At 44.6% G+C, this 18,104-nt stretch overlaps 1 protein-coding gene across 4 annotated transcripts in view; it reads left to right on the forward strand.

The window, feature by feature from the left end:
- ETS1 (ETS proto-oncogene 1, transcription factor) overlaps nucleotides 1–18,104 on the forward strand; it is a 131,155-nt gene that overhangs the window by 18,005 nt on the left and 95,046 nt on the right. For all 4 annotated transcript variants that reach the window (XM_038535666.1, XM_038535669.1, XM_038535667.1 and 1 more), the window contains exon 3: nucleotides 12,309–12,453. In XM_038535666.1, coding sequence (XP_038391594.1) covers nucleotides 12,309–12,453 — 145 coding nt within the window. The remainder of the gene's footprint in view (nucleotides 1–12,308; nucleotides 12,454–18,104) is intronic.

The following is an 18,104-nucleotide window of genomic DNA, read 5'->3' on the forward strand; positions in this document are numbered from 1 at the left end:
ACTTTATTCTAGGAATGGTATGAATGGGATCATACGTCCTGGGCACTGAGTTGCTATAATTGTATAGAATAACATGATACGAAGCCAGGGCTATTTCAGACGTAGGATCACTGAATAATTTGGGTGATGGACACACAAATGCTGGAGTGCACGTCAAATGTCAGCTCTCCAGGGGGCAGGGGAAGGCTGCCAGCCGCTGGCTGGTTTTAGGCGCTGGCTGTTGTCCTTCTTGTGCTTTTCCAGTGGAACTCGTGGGGCTGGCAGGCCTTCTGGATCTCTAGTGTGGTGCCTGCAAAAGGGAGTAGCACGGCCATGGGGTCTCGCCGAGTGCATTGCAAAAACGAGCTCCAAACCATGCCCTCGGGCCCAGCTTGCCAACGCAGAGACCTCTGAGATTGAAATCTTGCCATCCGCTTTGTGGTTTGAGCAAATCCTCTTTTGTACATGTTCTTTCCTCCTTCTGTCATTGATCGATTGATTGTTTGTTTTTTTTTTTGATACATAACTCTGTTTCTATCTTCTGACTCTCCAATGAGGTGAAAGCGGGGGGTGGGGGGGGGGTGGGGGAGGACGCACCTTGTTCCCGCGTCTTTTATATGAGATGTGAGACCCAGCTTTCAGTCCTGGGCCAGGCAGCTGTGGAAAGCAGCCCATCCAATTAGGAAAGCATTTTGGAGTCAGACAGATGTGAGTTAAATTCTGGTCTGTTACTCCTTGGCCATGTGACCTCGGGCAAGTTACTTAACCTCTCTGGGCTTCAGTGTCCTCATCTGTGTGAGGGCAGAGGGTAACTTACCATGTAAGGCCATCATGATGGTTCAGGGCAAAAATGCTTGTCCAGTGTGTCCCACAAGTGTGACCTCAGCTCATTCTCTCTCCCTCATGTTCACTGTCTCTTCTCTGCTCTTCTCCGACTTCTTGATTGCGTTGGTTGGAGGCTTAGAGGGAGGAGTGGAAATGATTCCACTTATTGTCCATCCGAGGGTATTGCCAGGCCAAGATGGGGCTACTGGGGTGAAGATGGAGACATTCTTCTTGAGCAACCTCCTTGCTTCATCACTACCCTGCACTAGAAACAGCTCCCTCGCCACCAGATCAAAGTTCCCTTGTAATGGGCTGGTGGTTTACAACCCCATTGTGTAAACAGACCTGGTTCTCTTATCTTGAGTAATTGCAGTTTAATTGGGCCTCCTTGGGAAGCAATTCCCTTCTTCCCCAGGGCTGTTCGCACACTCTTCACCTCCACCCCACAGGCCTCGGGGTTCCAGCCTTTGAGTGGTCACTGGGGAGTCTGCTGCCCTGGCCCTTTGTGGGAAGGGTTCACGCTTGTCCCTATAAAGCCGAGCATCAGTGCCCCTGTCCTTCTCTCTGCCGATCCTGGAGGACAATGGATAAAGAAAGTATTTGGGATGAGAGGAGTAGAAACCCACAAAAGAAATTTGGAGTGGAAATGAAAACTGGAAAAAAAATTTGTTTTACTTGTTTCATGGGGTGGCGATGGCTGTAGCCCCGGAGAGAAGGCTGGAGCGGAGTGCCCAGGGATTGTATGCAGACGTAGGGCTCAGCGCTGGTCGGACAAGCTGAAGAAAGAGCCATCGTGTCTATTTTTCCAGCATCTTAAAGAGGGAGGCTTTTCTGAGATACTGGGTTCAGTCAGCACAATCTAGAGAATTTCGGAGCCAGGACACAACCCGCAGGCCATTTCCCGATATCAGGAATTAAGGTCCTAAGAGATTAAATAAATTGCCTGAGTTTACAGAGCCAGCGGGAAGTGGAATGTGACCCAATCCCCCGACTCCTGGCTAAGGACACCCCTTACTACTGAATTTAGCTTAATCAGTTTTCAGATATGTGGTAATTGACAGAACTTATAATAGACTTTCATTCACACATCTATACGCCTTATTTATGATGAAGTGGTCTTCCCTGATTTGGGGGAAAAAAAAAACAAACCCAAACTCCATTTTTGTAGACTGCTTAGGAAATTGGAGTTACTTTTTTTTTTTAATAAAAGATCGTATTTATTTATTCATGAGAGACACACAGAGAGAGGCAGAGACACAGGCAGAGGGAGAAGCAGGCTCCCCGCGGGGAGCCCAGTGTGGGAGTCGATCTCAGGACCCCGGGATCACGCCCTGAGCCGAAGGGAGATGCTCAACTATGGAGCCACCCAGGTGCTCCAGCAAATTGGAATTACTGCAGGGTCCTTAAGCCAGGCGAGTTCTTCCATCCAAGACCCCTGGGCCTGGAACGAGGCTCTGAGTTATCTGGCCCTCTATCTCTGTGCGATGGGATGCCCGAAGCTGTCACCTCTGGAGTCACCGGGAGTCTGCAGGTCCTGCTAAGTGAGTAGAAGCTGACAACACATATCTCCCTGCAGATCTTTCAGGAGGGAAGTGTCAAGTCCGGGTGCTCAGGCTGGTGGCGAGGTTCAGGGGCCCGGAGCATCAGCTGGTAGCACGGAGTGCGGGCCACGGGGGTGGGTGGTGGGGGACTGTGGTCCCAGGGGCTACCAGCAGCCTCAGCTGTGGCCTGTCCTGTGAGCAGTCCCATGTGCCTGTCTCTGCAGCACCATGTCCGTGCTTCACGTCTCTCCCTCAGAAACCTGCAGGAGGTCAGGCCTGCCCTTTCACCAAGGCCCAAGCCCATCACTCTTATTGTTTGAAAAAGAATTTCCTGGCCTTGAGTCTAAAATTAAACTGCCCTTTGAGAGTTTCCTATTTTGTCTGTTCCTGCCTCTCCTGCAGCGGCACCACCCTCCCTCCGCTCCTCCTGGATGGGAGCGCTGGAGAAAGCAGACTCCAAGCCAAGGGGCCTTTCTGTTGGCCTCCTTGCCCTCGGCCTCTCCAGGGAGCAGGGCACATGCGCCCTCCCCAGGCAGACGCACCCCAGGGCCCTTCTGAAGGCCAGACCTGGGCTGCTCCTAGCTTCCCCTTAGCATTGCCAGAGGAGCTTCTCCACCCTGCGCTGGGTAGCCAGGGAGCCTTGTCTAGCCTCTTGGAGGATGAGGAAGCCCAGACTAAAGTCTGTGGAGTTCAGCCTCGGGGATTGGGGGGGAGGCCCTTGGGGGGTGAAGGGTTTAAACCTCGAGGTCCTGTGTTGGTTGTGCAGACTCCCCCTCCCCCGCCCTCACAAGCATCTACGAGGCAGGAGCCCCGAGGGCGAGTCTGTAGACAGGTACTTCCGAAACATCGCAGGTCTCGACTGAGAAATGGGGGATGTGGGATCCAAACCCTGCCTGAGCCTGGTTTTAGGAAGGAATTAGGACAACAGTACAAAGACTTTCTTTTTCTTTTTTTTTTTTAAAGATTTTATTTATTTATGCATGAAAGACATAGAGACAGAGAGAGAGAGAGAGGCAGAGACACAGGTAGGGGGAGAAGCAGGCTCCACGCAGGGAGCCTGACGTGGGACTCGAACCCAGGTCTCCAGGATCACGCCCTGGGCTGAAGGCGGTGCTAAACCGCTGAGCCACCCGGGCTGCCCCGAAGGCTTTCTTAAGTGCAAGGGGAGCATTGCACGTCATGAATCCAAACTACGACTAAGATAATTCTTGGCTCTCTGGGCTCCTCCACCCATGAAGGCCGTGGGTCGCGGGTCAGGAGAAAGAATGTGGAAGGGTTGGCGGGAGAGGACGGTGGAGGTGGAGCTGTCCAGGAGCCTGCAGATCCCTGTGGCCAGCCTCCTCAGGAAGCAAAACTACAGAGGTTAAGTGGCAGGTGGGACGTCACGCAGATCCTTGGGGACAGAGCAGGACTTGAATCCAGGCTTCCTACCCCCCCCCCCCCCCCCCGCCGTCTCCTGTCTTCCTGCTAGAGCGTGTGGACATCGATGCGTTCCTGGAAAACAGTTATTCCTGCAGAGGCTCACACCCAGGCTAACTCAGCTTAACCCCGGCCTAAAATGTTTGTTTTATTGTTATTCTGATTTTTCTCTTTTTCTTTTTTTTTAAGCAGCAGCATCTAGAAAGGAGGGAAATAGTAGCAAACACGAGGACATCTATGGTTGCTTGGCTAATGGCAGACATGAATTTGAAGAACGGGTCACACATAGTCTTACAGACAGGGGGACTCCATATGTTTGTGATTTGGTGGTGTGAAAATATTCCCCTCTTCCCTCTTTTCCGACTTTTGGGGGCAGGGAGAAGGGAGGCAAGGAGCAAAAGCTGTGGCTGCGAGGTTTGGTGGGGTTGGGTGGGGAAGGGTGGGAAGACGGTCAGAAGAGACAGCAGCAGGGAGCTGGGGCTGGGGGGCGAGATAGAGTCCCTGGCTCTGAAGCTCTGAGAGGTGGAGCTAAGGGAGGTAATGAAGGAGAGGAGACCTTGACTGGAGGGCAAATGGAAGTGGTGGGCTGGATGCTGGTCATTAAAGCGGGCTCACTTGCAGAGCAGAGCAGGGGTAGGGTATGACCATCGTTCTAGTAGCTTCCAGATTACTGGGGCTTTGTTTTATTTGTTTCCAGTGTCAGAAAGGTGAAGCATGTGGGCTTGGGCTGTGTCCTCTGACAGCCCCCAAGAGGACGGGAGAAGAGTGCTGTTCCCTAGGCAGCTGGTCACCATGTGTGTGACGGAGCGGGGCAAAATGTGTGCTCTCTCGAGATGCCCAGGGCGAGGGGACCCAATCTCCCCAAGGCCCTGTGGCTACCATCCTTCTCTTGGCAGCCACTGGCCAACCGAAGCTCTGCCTTTGGCTTCCACGACGCTGTACACTTTCTTGTTTTTCTTCCTCTGTCTTCAATGGCACCTTTGAGTTGTTTTTCCCTTTTTCATCTCTCGTAACTGTAGGCAACTTTACAGACCCAGTTTTGATCTTTTTTCTGTTTTGTTTGAACTACCATTTTTCTTGACTTTGTACTCTCGCCGGGTGCTCCACGCTTCCAGTTTTAACCACACCCTTTCTTGTCCTCTCCTATCCTGCATTCACCTTCAGGACCCCTCCTCCCCCAAGGCCAAGTTGCTCGGCCACCACTCCATCTAAACACAGCTGAGGGAGAAGTTCTCATCCTCTCTCCCTTCTTATGTACTTAAACTCACCTTTTTCATTATGAAAAAAGCAAGCAATCTGAGCATTATCTGGGATCACCCCTTTCCTTCATCTCCTATCAGTTAGAAAATCATGTGGATTCTTCCTTTGAGGCACACTTACATTTCTTGTTTCCTCTTCCCCTCTCTATTCATGACCCTGATCTCACTGTCCTGTGCCTGAACTCCCGCTCAGCAACCAAACTAACAGGACACCACTGAAGCACTCACATGAGGGCAAAACAAGGGCTGCCCAGCACTCAGTAATCAAGCTACATGACGTCTTAATGCAATATTTTTAAGAGTCAAAATTAATGCAAAAATTCTTATAAAAAATAAACATATTTTAAAAAGTTAGGATTAGTAGCACTGATTCTTTTCCTCCTTGCCTCAGTCTCCAAAACGGCTGTGAGGCACTCTATTTCCTATGTCAGCTTCCTCACCTCCTCCTTTTGCCCAGCCCATCCTACTTGGCACCATCAAATGACTTTTCTAGAACATATTGATTCACATGTCACTACCTCTAATGTAACCTCCAAAGCCTTTCTCCTGGAGCCAAATTCCTGTCTGGTATTTATTATGGCCCTAACACTGTGATCTTCCCCTGTCTTTCCAAGCTTTACTTCTTATTAACTACCCTCCATGGCAAGCATCCACATTGCCCAAGAGCACACCTTTTTTTCATCCTTCTCACTACCAAACAACACAGTCTCTCTAGATCACTTATCTGAATCTTTCTTATTCTTCCTTTGATAGTATTATATGTTCTTTTTCACCATAAGGTGCATGATCATCTTCTTTTCTTGTTCTCTAGGCCCTTCATCATATGTTCTAGGCTAAAGCTTACTCAACCTTTCGGTTACCTTAATTTGTTTCCTCCAGGAAGTATTACCTGCTGCCACTCCCCTCCCTCTACACGTTGGTACCTAACCCTCTCACATCTCCTCGCTGTAATTTCCTGTTTACTCATCTGAATGTTCCTAAGGGTGAAGTTCATTTCTTGTTTGTATTGTGTTCTTAGCATCTAACATAATACTTGGCATAGACTAGGTGCATGGTCTCAATTTGCTCTATAAATGCACATTGCCGTAATATGCCTAGTACTTATCCTAAGATAGCACTCACTCTTCTTGAGAAATCTGTACTTGAGCCACATAAGCTTCATATTGGATAAGTAGAAGAAAAGACCGTCTGAAACCAAATAGACCTGGATTTGAATTCTAGCCTTATTATCTTATTAGCTGTGTGGCCTTTGGAAATTTACTAGTCCTCTGTTTTTTAAAGATTTTATGTATGTATGTATGTAGGTATGTATGTATTTGAAAGAGAGCAGGGAGAGGGACAAGTAGACTCTGTGCAGAGCCTGACTTGAGGCTCGATTCTAGGACCTCGGGATCATGACCTGAACCAAAATCAAGAGTCAGACGCTTAATGGACTAAGCCACCCAGCCGCCTCTACTTGTCCTCTTAAAGCCTCAGCTTGTTCTTCTGCAAAATGGGGGTAGAAATACTAATCTTGCATGAATGTGGTGAGGATTGAATGTGACCATTTCTGTACAATGTTTATCACACCAACTGGCATAGAGCAGGTGCATGATGTACGTTAGTTCCTTTCAATAATCACCTGTGGGATAAATGAGTGAGGACCTGTCAGATGGCTTTCTTAAAACTGTGACAGGGACTGGAAATGTTGCTTACATCTTATGAGTTCACCTCCAGTTGCAGCTACGAAAGGAAGGTGTCAACAAAGAGACTCAAACTTATTTTGGGTGGTGCTTTTTTAAAGCAATGAGGTGAGGGTTGTGCAGCCTAGATTTCTGACCTGTTAATAACCTGCTTCTTTCTCCTCAACTAAGACAGTTTCATAATGAATTGGAACTAGCTATGTGGTTCTTTTGAGTAAAAATGTCATTTTCATACTCTATGAAATAGGTATTAAGTCAGTTTGTGAAATGTCTAATAAACAGGCAGGTGTCTAGATAACAAGAATCATGCTGCTTCCAGGAGCATCTGCTAGCAAAGATGTTTGTGGTTCATGGTAGGCTTGGTGTATTAACTCCTTCTAATTTTTTTAAAGATTTTATTTATTTATTTATTTGACAGAGAGAGTCTGTCTTCAGGGGGAGGAGCAGAGGGAGAGAGAAAAGCAGGCTTCCCACTGAGCATGGAACCCAATGCAGGACTTGATCCCAGGACCCTGGGATCATGAACTGAGCCAAAGGCAGCCACTTAACCAATTGAGCCACCCAAGCACCACCCCCTGCCTTCTAATTCTTAAAAGTAGGGTCCTCTGGCTCTGCTGAGGGGTGCTAAAGAGAAAATATGTTTCAAAAATAGATTTCCATATATAAAGTAATAAATAAACTACCCCTGACAACAAAATGCCTGCTTTGGGGTGGGAGAGAGTCCTTAAAAAAAAAAAAAGCCAACAACATAAATTCAGTGTGATGCTGAGCAGGGTTGTAATCAGGGGTTGGGGGTTGACTCACCACACTGCTACATTGCTTTCATTGCCTGGGTCTGGACCTCATTGCTGTGTCCCTAACCCACAAAGTACTCCTGCCTTCGATCTCTTCCCCTGCATAGTACATCCAGATAGTTTTCCTTCAACACTTCTTTGTAGACAACACCTTGCCATAAGTAGCCTTTCCTTAGCAGAGAAAGCCTAAACTTATAAACCTGAAAAAAAGTTCTCCATTCCATCTTACATCAAAAAGAATAAAATATTTAGGAATAGATTTAACCAAGGAGGTAAAACACCTGTACTCTGAAAACTATAAGCATTGATGGAAGAAATCGAAGATGACAAAAACAAGTGGAAAGACATACAATCCTCATGGATTGGAAGAATTAATATTGTTAAAATATCCATATTACCTAAATCAATCTACAGATTCAATGTAATCCCTATCAAAATACCAATTACATTTTTCAAATAACTAGGACAAATAATCTTGAAGTTTGTATGAAACAACGAAAGACCTTGACTAGCTAAAGCAATCTTGAGAAAGAACAAAGCTGGAAGTATCACAATCCCAGATTTCGAGATAAACTACAAAACTGTAGTAATCTAAACAGAACAGTACTGGCATCAAAATAGAAACATAGATAATGGAACAGGTAGAGAGCCCAGAAATAAATCCATACTTATAGAGTCAATTAATGTACAATGATGGAGGCAAGAATATTCAATGGGGAAGACATTCTCTTCAACAAATGGTGTTGAGAAAACTGGACAGTTACGTGCAAAAGAATGAAACTGGACCACTTTCTTACACCATATACAAAAAGAAACTCCAAATGAATGGATTAAAGATCTAAATGTGAGACATGAAACCATTAAACTCCTAAAAGAAAACATAGACAGTAATTCCTTTGGCATCACCTTTAGCAACATTTTTCTAGATATGTCTCTTCAGACAAGGGAAACAAAAGTAAAAATAAACTGTTGGGTCTGTACTAAAATGAAAAGCTTTTGCATGGTGAAGGAAACCAACAATAAAACAAAAAGACAACCCACCAAAGGGGAAAAGATATTTGCAAGTGGTACCTCCAATAAAAGTTTAATATACAAAATATGTAAAGAACTTACACAATTCAACACCAAAAAAAAAAAAAGCAATATTTTCTGGGCAGAAGATATGAACAGACTTTTCTCCAAAGACATACAAATGGCCAACAGACACATGAAAAGATGCTCAACGTCACTCATCATCAGGGAAATGCAAGTCAAAATCACAATGAGATATCACCTTACACCTGTCAAAATGGCTAAAATCAACAACACAAGAGACAAGTGTTGGTGGGAATGCAAACCATGCAGGCACTGTGGAAAACAGTATGGAGGTTCATCAAAATAAAAATAGAATTACTATATGATTCAATAATTCCACTACTGGGTATTTACTTAAAGAAAACAAAAACACTAATTTGAAAAGACACATGTAGCCATATGTTTACCGCAGCATTATTTACAATAGTCAAGATATGGAAGCAACCTGTGTCCACGGATAGATGAATGGACAAAGAAGATGCAAGATACACACACTGGAATATTGCTTAGCGATGAAAACAAATGAAACCTTTTTTGTTTCAACACAGATAGACCTAGAGGGCATTATGCTAAGTGAAATAAGTCAGATGAAGACAAACACTATATGGTTTCACTTGCATTAGTAATCTAAAAAGAAAAAATAAACAGAAATAGGTTTGCAAATACAGTAAACTGGTATTTGCGAGAAAAAAGGGGGTTTAGGAATTGGAAGAATTAGGTGAAAGGGCTTAAGAGTACAAAATTACAGTTATGAAATAAATATGTCATGGAGATAAAAAAAATACAGCATAAGGAATATAATCGGTGACGTAATAACATTGTATGGTGACAAATGGTGGCTATACTTCTCATGATGAGCATAGTGTAATATACAGTATCGTTGAATCACTAGGGTCTACTCCGGAGACTAACAGAACATTGTATGTCAACTATACTTGAGTAACAAATATAAAAAAATAAGTAAATGATATAAAATGCAAAACCAAAACCATGGGGTTTCTACCACCCTCGCAGGGCCTATACCAAACTACCTACTACCCATCCACAAAGCTTCTGCTTGTACTACCTACTGCCATCTTCTAAGGCTTCTATAAGGAGGGCTTAGGCAAACCATGTACACACTGTCCCAAAATAACAGAGCTAGGCAACTTATAATTCTCCTTTGTATAATTTAGAATCAAACTTTCCTCACTTGAGACCTAATTCCTGCATTGACATTGAATTTTGAGACAGACTCTAAAGACATATTAGAAGATGGGGATAGATATTGAGAGCACACAGGTAGTCTAGGAAATGTGTTTCAAAATGATTCAGTTGCAAAGGGTTGTTAAAGACCTACTTATCCTTGGGGTTCCAAAGGTTGTTGCCTCAGGAGCTTACAATATGAAAATACAATGTCCCCCAAATGTTTTTAACCAGAATTCAGGAAACGTTTTCTGCCTGAAGCTCAGTAGAGTGTTCTTGCCAATGATTTCCCTAAACCTTCTGGTCCCAAACACAAATAACTAGCAGAACACAGTTGCTCCATTTACATTCTAGTGGTTCTCACCAGGGTCTGGTAGTAGAAACCAAGGATGTTAGCCTTGGCTACTCAACAGCTCAAGGTGACTCCATTCAGTTCGAACGGTATTATTATGTTCTCGGCACCTTTAGCCCAGTAGAAGCTGAACAGCCCCAAAGTAAATTTCATCCAGCCAGCCCTACTTTGAATAATTTCATGAATGTTACAGAAAATGTCATCCTAATTAGTGTGCACAAATGTCCTTTTATATTTTGGCGTCAATTGTCATTTTTCTCTGTGTCAATGTATTCTCTTCTGTTAATATTACTGAGCTTAAGTTAGTGGACAATTGCAAAATGGGGAAGTGAAAGTAGATAGGGAATGTTGAATCTAACAGAATAACACAGAGTTCTTGTCCTGAGGCTCACGGGGAGAGAGGACACAGGAAGTTCTCCAATGAGAGGATCTTACTGGGAGTTAACAAGCTACCCTTCTGGGATGAGAATACGTCCCGAGAAACTACATTTGTCCATTAGCCCCTTGACTTCAGTAGGTTCAACCATGTCAAATTCTAGCAGAGTTTGACTATCTTAATTGAGATTTTTATGGAGGTGGAGCGGTCATTAGAGAAGAGAAAAAGGAAAAAAAGAAAGTAAAGGATGGTCCAGTGTAGTAAAGATTCCTCAGGAAATCTTTCTGTGAATCTTCTGCTCCTCTTTTGGTGTCTTACTTTTTATTTTTTTATTTTTTATTTTTTATTTATTTATTTATTTATTTATTTATTTATTTATTTTATTTATTTATTTATTTATTTATTTATTTATTTATTTTTTGTGTGTGTGTCTTACTTTTTAACCTTCTTGCTCAATCCCAGGATTGTTAAGGGTCTGTTATAGTAAGATAATATCCACCTTCTCTTAGGTATCACATAGATGATTTATATATGTATTTCATATTTTATTTTGCCTTATATATAATTTTCTTTACACAGATTTTACGTAATCCTTTCTACCTTAGGAGGTAGGTATTATTCCCATCTTATAATTGAGTAAACTGAGGTTTAGGTAAAAGAATAGGCCCAGGCCTTCCATTAGTAAGTGGTAGAGCCAAGATTTGAATCCACATATATATACCTAGCTTCAAAAAACAAGGTCTTTCTTTCTTTCTTTTTTTTTTTTTTAAGATCTTACTTATTTATTCATGAGACACACAGAGAGAGGCAGAGACACAGGCAGAGGGAGAAGCAGGCTTCCTGCAGGGAGCCTGATGCAGGACTCGATCCCAGGACCCTGGGATCACCCCTTGAGCCAAAGACAGACGCTCAACCACTGAGCCACCTGGGTGTTCTGAAAGAATAGGATCTTAAACACTGTAAAACATGCCTCCCACGTGTGCTTAAGGAAGCACATCTGCCTTCCTTATAAAGTCCTGGGTAGGTGGTATATTTTATGAATTTCATAAAATGGATGAAAGAATGGCATAAGTTCCCAAAATGTTGCAAGAAGCTGAAAATTTCTGTCTAGCCATTAACATCATTAACACCTATGCTCAATGAACTGAAAAAACAAATGATTAGTATTACATAGGCCCATGCGTGGGTTTTCCTTGACATTTGTCACCTACTGGTTCTATGAGATCAGAATATCTTGTAATAATATCCACTTACAGTGTTATTACAGAGTAAGATCACAAAATAATTCAAAAGTCAGGGTTGTGCAAAGATGGCCAAGATTCTGCATCACTGTTAATCATGGGTCCTTATTGGAAAATTAGAAAAGAGGGCGGCCCTGGTAGCTCAGCTGTTTAGCGCCGCCTTCAGCCCAGGGTGTGATCCTGGGGACTGCGGATTGAGTCCCACGTCGGGCTCCCTGCATGGAGCCTGCTTCTCCCTCTGCCTGTGTCTCTGCCTTTATCTCTCTCTGTGTCTCTCGTGAACAAATAAATAAAATCTTAAAAAAAAAAAAGGAAAATTAGAAAAGATAGTTGTCAAATGCTTGAAGAAATGGATGAAAATCACTGCCTGTGCAGTCAAAGCAAGAGACCCTTCTCCTTCCCTGTGTCTGTTTTGGTGGCGGTGGTGGGGGATTGCTGTGATCAGTAGTTGGTTCTATTCTGTTATCTTCTATGGATGATCCCTACTCACGTGGTTATATGATAAGAAGTTATTGTGCTGTTCGGGCTGGAGTATAGAGATTTTCCTGTTAATATGCTTCCTTGTTTTTTCCTTGTCACAGAGGCAGGGGCCTATCAACTCCTATGAAGATCCTCGAATGGCCTGTGGTTTCCAGTCCAATTATCACCCGCAAAGAGCTTACTACCCCTTCTGGGATGAGATGGCCACTCAGGAAGTTCCCACAGGTCTGGAACACTGTGGCTCAGGTAGGAACGTGAACAGAGGCTCGGGATACAGAGAAAGTTGAAGGACAGTGGTGGTGTGATGTGGGCTGCATTCTCTGCAGCAGCAACAGCTGCCACGGCTTATGTGGGGACAAGATGCTATTGTTCTCTAACGGAAAGTCCCAGGACTTCTCCATAATTCTGAGTTACTTTATTCTCCAACGACAGGAAGATGGAACTCTAGGAATGAGCCCAAGAGAGGTTGCTTCAGGTCTCCATTCTGTAAATAGTTCTGGCCACCATGCATTTCCTGAAACTTGCCCATTTCGGCCTGGTTGTTGACAAAGGGCCTAGAAGTTCTCCAGTCGGAGAGTATGAGCTGGATAAACAGCCTTCTTACAAAATGGAATTTCTGTATTCATCTTTTTCTCCCCATTGTCTTCAACCTCTTGGCCTGTGCCCACTTGCATCTGGCTCCTTTTCCTCCGCCCCCTCCCTCTCCCCAGCTCTCCCTCAGGGACCTCCTTCTTCTCCCAGCATTCCCTACTCTCCTTGACCTACTGGTCACCCTGCTGCCCCCTGGTGAACAGGAATCGAACTCCTCCAGAGAACTCCCCTGTGGGTCCCATTTCCCAAAGACCTGACAGCTTGAGAATCCTTACCCCTGTTCTGTTTTGCAGAAGTCACCGTGTATCTCACAAATTCTATTAGTCCATGTTTATCTGCATGCGCTTTTTGTTACTTTATTTTTTAATGCAAAATGTAAAGCTTGATGTGGGGATTCTGAAGTGATGGATTAGGGTATTAAGTTTAATTTATCCTGAGACCAGATTATATATTCAAGTACCAAAAAGCCAGTTCAAATCTGGATTTTTCTCCCAGGATGAATTCTTAGCCTAAGGAATCTCATTACTCGCGTATGTTGAAGATATGTAATTCTGAGGCATGCCATAGGGAGGAAGCCATTGGGAACTCACTTAGATAAATAAAAGTTTTTTGTCCAATGTTTCTTTACTCCACATAACAGTATGATAGACTACTTTTATAACAGCAGAGACAGAAAATTAATGTTTGTTTGTTGCCCCTGCTTTAGTTTTGACCAGAAATAAAGAGGCGCAAAGCAAGGTGCTGTAGCACTTGGTGGGTCCTGGGGGGAAGACATGAGAGTCGGTTTCTAGTTGTCTGGTTCTCTAGAGCAGAATGGAATAAATCCCTGTGTTCCATAGTCTCTTGATTCAATAGTCATTGATGTTTCTGATACTCTTTGGCACCGCTCTTGGATTTCAGACTTGGTACATTATTGTCACTTTCTGCTTGGTTCTTCCAAGCATAAATACAAATGTCTCAACCATCTGTTTAAATAGGAGACAGGGAGGATTTTGCATCTGTTTGCAGGTTAGATTTAAGGACCCCAAATTTAAAGAGATTAAAAAAGTCATCCTTTACAAACCATTCTAAACAAATAGTTTTTTTTTTTTTTCGAGCAAAAGGTCAAAATGGTTGTGCTTACACTAGTATAATTCTTGAGTCCTATCAATGACACCAGGCCTAAGTCTTGTATCTTCCAGTGCAACTCAAGTTAAAGCTATTTTGCCTTAATGCTTTCTTCTCTGGACGGTACTTCTGTTTGCTGCAAGTCACGTCTTGTTAATAGGGGAGGTTTTCCACGCTGGTCCATAGCCTCAAGATCAGAATGTTCTTTCTTCATAGCTAAAAGATATGGTTCTTCTCTTTTATTTTCAGCTGAGAAGTACATAAATTCCCAAGTGAAGATGATTTTTCATTCTCTTCCTTGTCAAGGTTCTCAAAGGCAGAAAAATTTTATTTCAGGGCCAATGACACCATGTCTGTGATGCATGTGAAGAATCTCTTGGGATGAAGCTGCTTTGAAATGCGAGGATTCATAGCAGGATAATATAGTCTTTTCCCACAGTTGACTTCATTGTTGCAAGGAGAAGGAAGCCAGGGTCACTAGGCTAGTGGCTTTTGAGTAGGATGGGAAGATGGGTGCATAGAATAACCGGTCCTAAAATGACCTGGTTGTTGTCAACCGCAGCTCAGAAAGGCTAGAAAACCTCCACGGGGAGCGGTGCCTTGGTGGCACATGTGAGGTCTGTAGTTCCTCTGCCCTAGGCTCCCTCTGATGGAAATATCTGGCAAGAACCCTGAGCTTTTCCAGCCCCTCCTTTGCCTTTTGAGCTGTCCAGACGAAATAGTTGCAACGATTATTTCTGGGCTGTGGTCCAGCCCTCCTCAGTGATGGGTGTCCTTTGGAAGGAGATTTGGGGTTATAGAGAAAGGAGATGAAGACATGGACCAACCAATGATTTCTCCAGCTGCAGCACATTTCCTTGGAGATGTGTTGAGTAAGAAGAAAGAGAGAAAAAAATACGCTACATTTTTTTTCATCTTCTTTTATCCTATTTATAACTTCAGTTTCCTTCCCGTCCTCCGTCTCATGGCCACTCCCCACCCCCGCTCTCATCTCACGTTTTGTGCTCTCAGAAGGAATGAATGAACTTCTTTTCCAAGGACTCCACATCTGTCAGTGACTGGAATACCCCGCAGGAGGGGCCATCGAGGAACATCAGGCCCCTTCCCAAGAATGTGGCTCCTATTCATGAAGGGGCAGAGGCTGAGGAAGAGGGGGGTGGTGGTGAGGGAGAGAGAAGACAGGGAATGGAGCTGAGAGGAAATGTGACTGAAAGAGAGCCTACCAGGTGAGCGGGAGAGAATGCTCAGTAAGCAAGACAGTCAAGAATGGGTTGGACAGAACAGATGGTAAGAAAGGTGCCCAGGAAGACAGTGAAGCGTGGAAATGGAAAGAAAATACAGGTATGGGTAGGCAGGTGGAGCAGGATGGGAGGAGAACATGAAAGCTGAATGGGAAGGCAAGAGAAGGGGGTCCCAGAAAAAGACAAGGCCAGAAGGGGAGGGGAAGATGATATGAGAGAGAGAGACAGAGAGAGACAGAGAGAGACAGAGAGAGACAGAGAGAGAGAGAGAACACCAAAAAAAAAAAAAAAAACCCAGATGAATCTGAGGACATTAACTATACGGCTAAAAAGGGAAGCCACATTTGCATGCAATTGCCTGCGCAGCTGTACATTTCTTCATGACAATCTCGTAGTCATCATTTTCTTTTATTTCTCCTCCTCCCGTCCGCCCATTCCCCCCCACCCTCCCTCAACCTGGAGCCATTAGCAAGAGCCAATGGGGACGGGGAGCTGGTGTGCTGCATGAATGAATGGCCCTTTCTGTCTCCGCTCCTCGTCATCCCTCTGTCAGGGAGACTTGTGAATCAATGAGCCCCTTACACAAGACACGGCTGAAATGTCTGTTACTGTTTATAGTCTGACTGGAGTGGAGCCCACTGACCCTGCCTCCTCCCTGTTCCCGTGTCCACTCTTCTGTCCCCAACATCGGCCCTTGCGCTGCATCATCTTAGCAAGGATCACTTTACTCCTTGTGTCTAAGAACTCATTGACATTTCACTGCCATTAACTGTCGGGACGACTTCTGAACCACAGTCCAGTTGAGAAGGGACAGGGTAGATGGCAAACCATTCTTGGATGGAGCCAGTGAGCTCAGAGCGGTGCCCAGTCCCCGCTGGAGTCCTGCAATGCCTGCTTTCCACTGGGATCTAGAAAACCGACACCAGAGACCCAACTGGGCACGCGGGCCGCACGACCACAGCCCATACCGCCAGTCGACAGCTGTCCATATTTAATTTTAATATTATGAATGACAACAGCGTGTATCAGAAAAATCTGAGGCTTACTGAGCACCCTTCCAGTTTGTCAAATAACTTGACAAACTATCAAGCTATTTTTCATTTCATGGGTGGATTTGTCTTGAATCAGCCACACTTGTGGCTATAAGGTGAAATAGTTGCTTGGAGCTGGAAAGCAGTTTGTAGCTGCAGAAGACAGTATCTCCAACTTATCCCTAATGGGAATGAACCCATGGTCTTGTTATGTGGTCCTTGATTTCAGAAGCAAGACATTACTTCTTCTTGTACAATGCAGTTTGGTATGTTTTTGGTCATCGGACATAGGAAAAACCTCATGCACCCCCATTTACAGCCTACTTTCCACTTCTCATTCCTCAGGAGAGAGGATGTATATATAGTATATTGGTAAAGAATCCAGATTCTGGAACCAGATTGCTTGGGTTTGCACATCAACTCTTGCTAACTGAGTGACCTTACGCAACTTACTGTATCTCTGTACTCTCGTTTCCTCACATACACCAGTGGTTCTCAAAGTGTGTCAGAATCACCTGGACGGCTTGCTAAAACACAGGGTGTCGGGTTCTATCCCCAGGGTTTCTGATTCAGTGTGTCGAGGGTAAGATCAAGAATTTGCATTTTTCACAAGGTCTTAGGTGCTGCTGCTGGTGCTGCTACTGCTGGTCCAGAGACCACGCTTTGAAAACCACTAAGTTAATATATGTAAAGCTTGAAGCAGCGCTGTCACTCAGCAAGCACCATATGAATGTTTGCTATCATCACTTATCACCCCGAAACGCCTGAGCGGCCAGAAATATCTGCGTATCATTGAGTCATAAAGTGACCCACTGATTGGTTGAACACTTTTGGTGGTCAGTGCTACATACTGGAAATAGAGGAGATGTCTGGAGAAGGGGAAGACTCGCTCCTTGTCTCTAAGCGACTCTGTTCAAGTGTGTACGGGGGGTGGGGGGGTACACTTACATGAGGGAGAAATTGCTCCCATGTGAAATATGACGCTTATTCATAAGATAATATTTGGCAGTGTGAGTGTGTGGCTTTGGATCTTGCTACTTAATATTTCTAAAATAAATTTACTAGTAAAATGGTAGAACAAAAGAATGTCTTTCTCAAATAAACTCTGGAAGTTCCAGTGGGAGATGTACTGGGAGCCCGGGTTTCTGGTCTCTCTTGGGGCTTTCTCAGACGGCCAGGCGGCTGGGAGAGATCAAGCCTGGCCCCGTGTTTGGAAAGGGCTATTGACAACCAGGTGGGAAGTTTCAACAGGAGAAGCAGATGCCTCCGTTTGGCTTTTAAGCGTTGAGAACGTTGAGAGAATGCCAGGCAGACTTGTTGAATGGAGATTCACCTTGCTCTGAAATGTTTATTCTCATAGCAGTCTTGGCCTTTCAACTGACCATCTCAGATGGCCTTGTGGTTTTAAAGAACAGTATTTTCAACTCTATCTGCTACACATATCTGTTCTTTGCTCATTTGGGCTGCTTTCCTTCTCTGGAGGACCTGTTTCAGTTTCTTTGTTCTTCAAAAACAGCTCTGATCCTGTGTGTGCATGTGTGTGTGTGTGTGTGTGCGTGCGTGTGTTTGTTTCTGGGATGCTGTAACATGGGTCATTCCTCTCGGGGAAAATTTTAACCTTCTCAGGTGTTAACTTTATCATTGTGGCCTTGGGGAAGGAGGAAGGTAGTCTCATGGCCTTTCACTGAAGGCTGTGGTTGGGGCCTAGCAGCCCTGGCAAGTCACTTCCATGGGATGGGATGGGGCTGGGGGAAGCTTGATGTAAGAATCTCCTCCCCCCACTCGCATGGCATCTCTGAGGTTGCCAGGAGGTGAGAGCCATGGCGCGCATTAAGAAGAGAATCTATATGCACAAAAGCTACCCTCCATCGTTGCTATATTATTTCCTTCTTGTGATGAGATTTCTGTGAATGCCTGACCTCGTTCT

The sequence above is a fragment of the Canis lupus genome, chromosome 5 (genome assembly GCF_011100685.1).
Source record: "Canis lupus familiaris isolate Mischka breed German Shepherd chromosome 5, alternate assembly UU_Cfam_GSD_1.0, whole genome shotgun sequence".
NCBI lineage: Eukaryota > Metazoa > Chordata > Mammalia > Carnivora > Canidae > Canis > Canis lupus.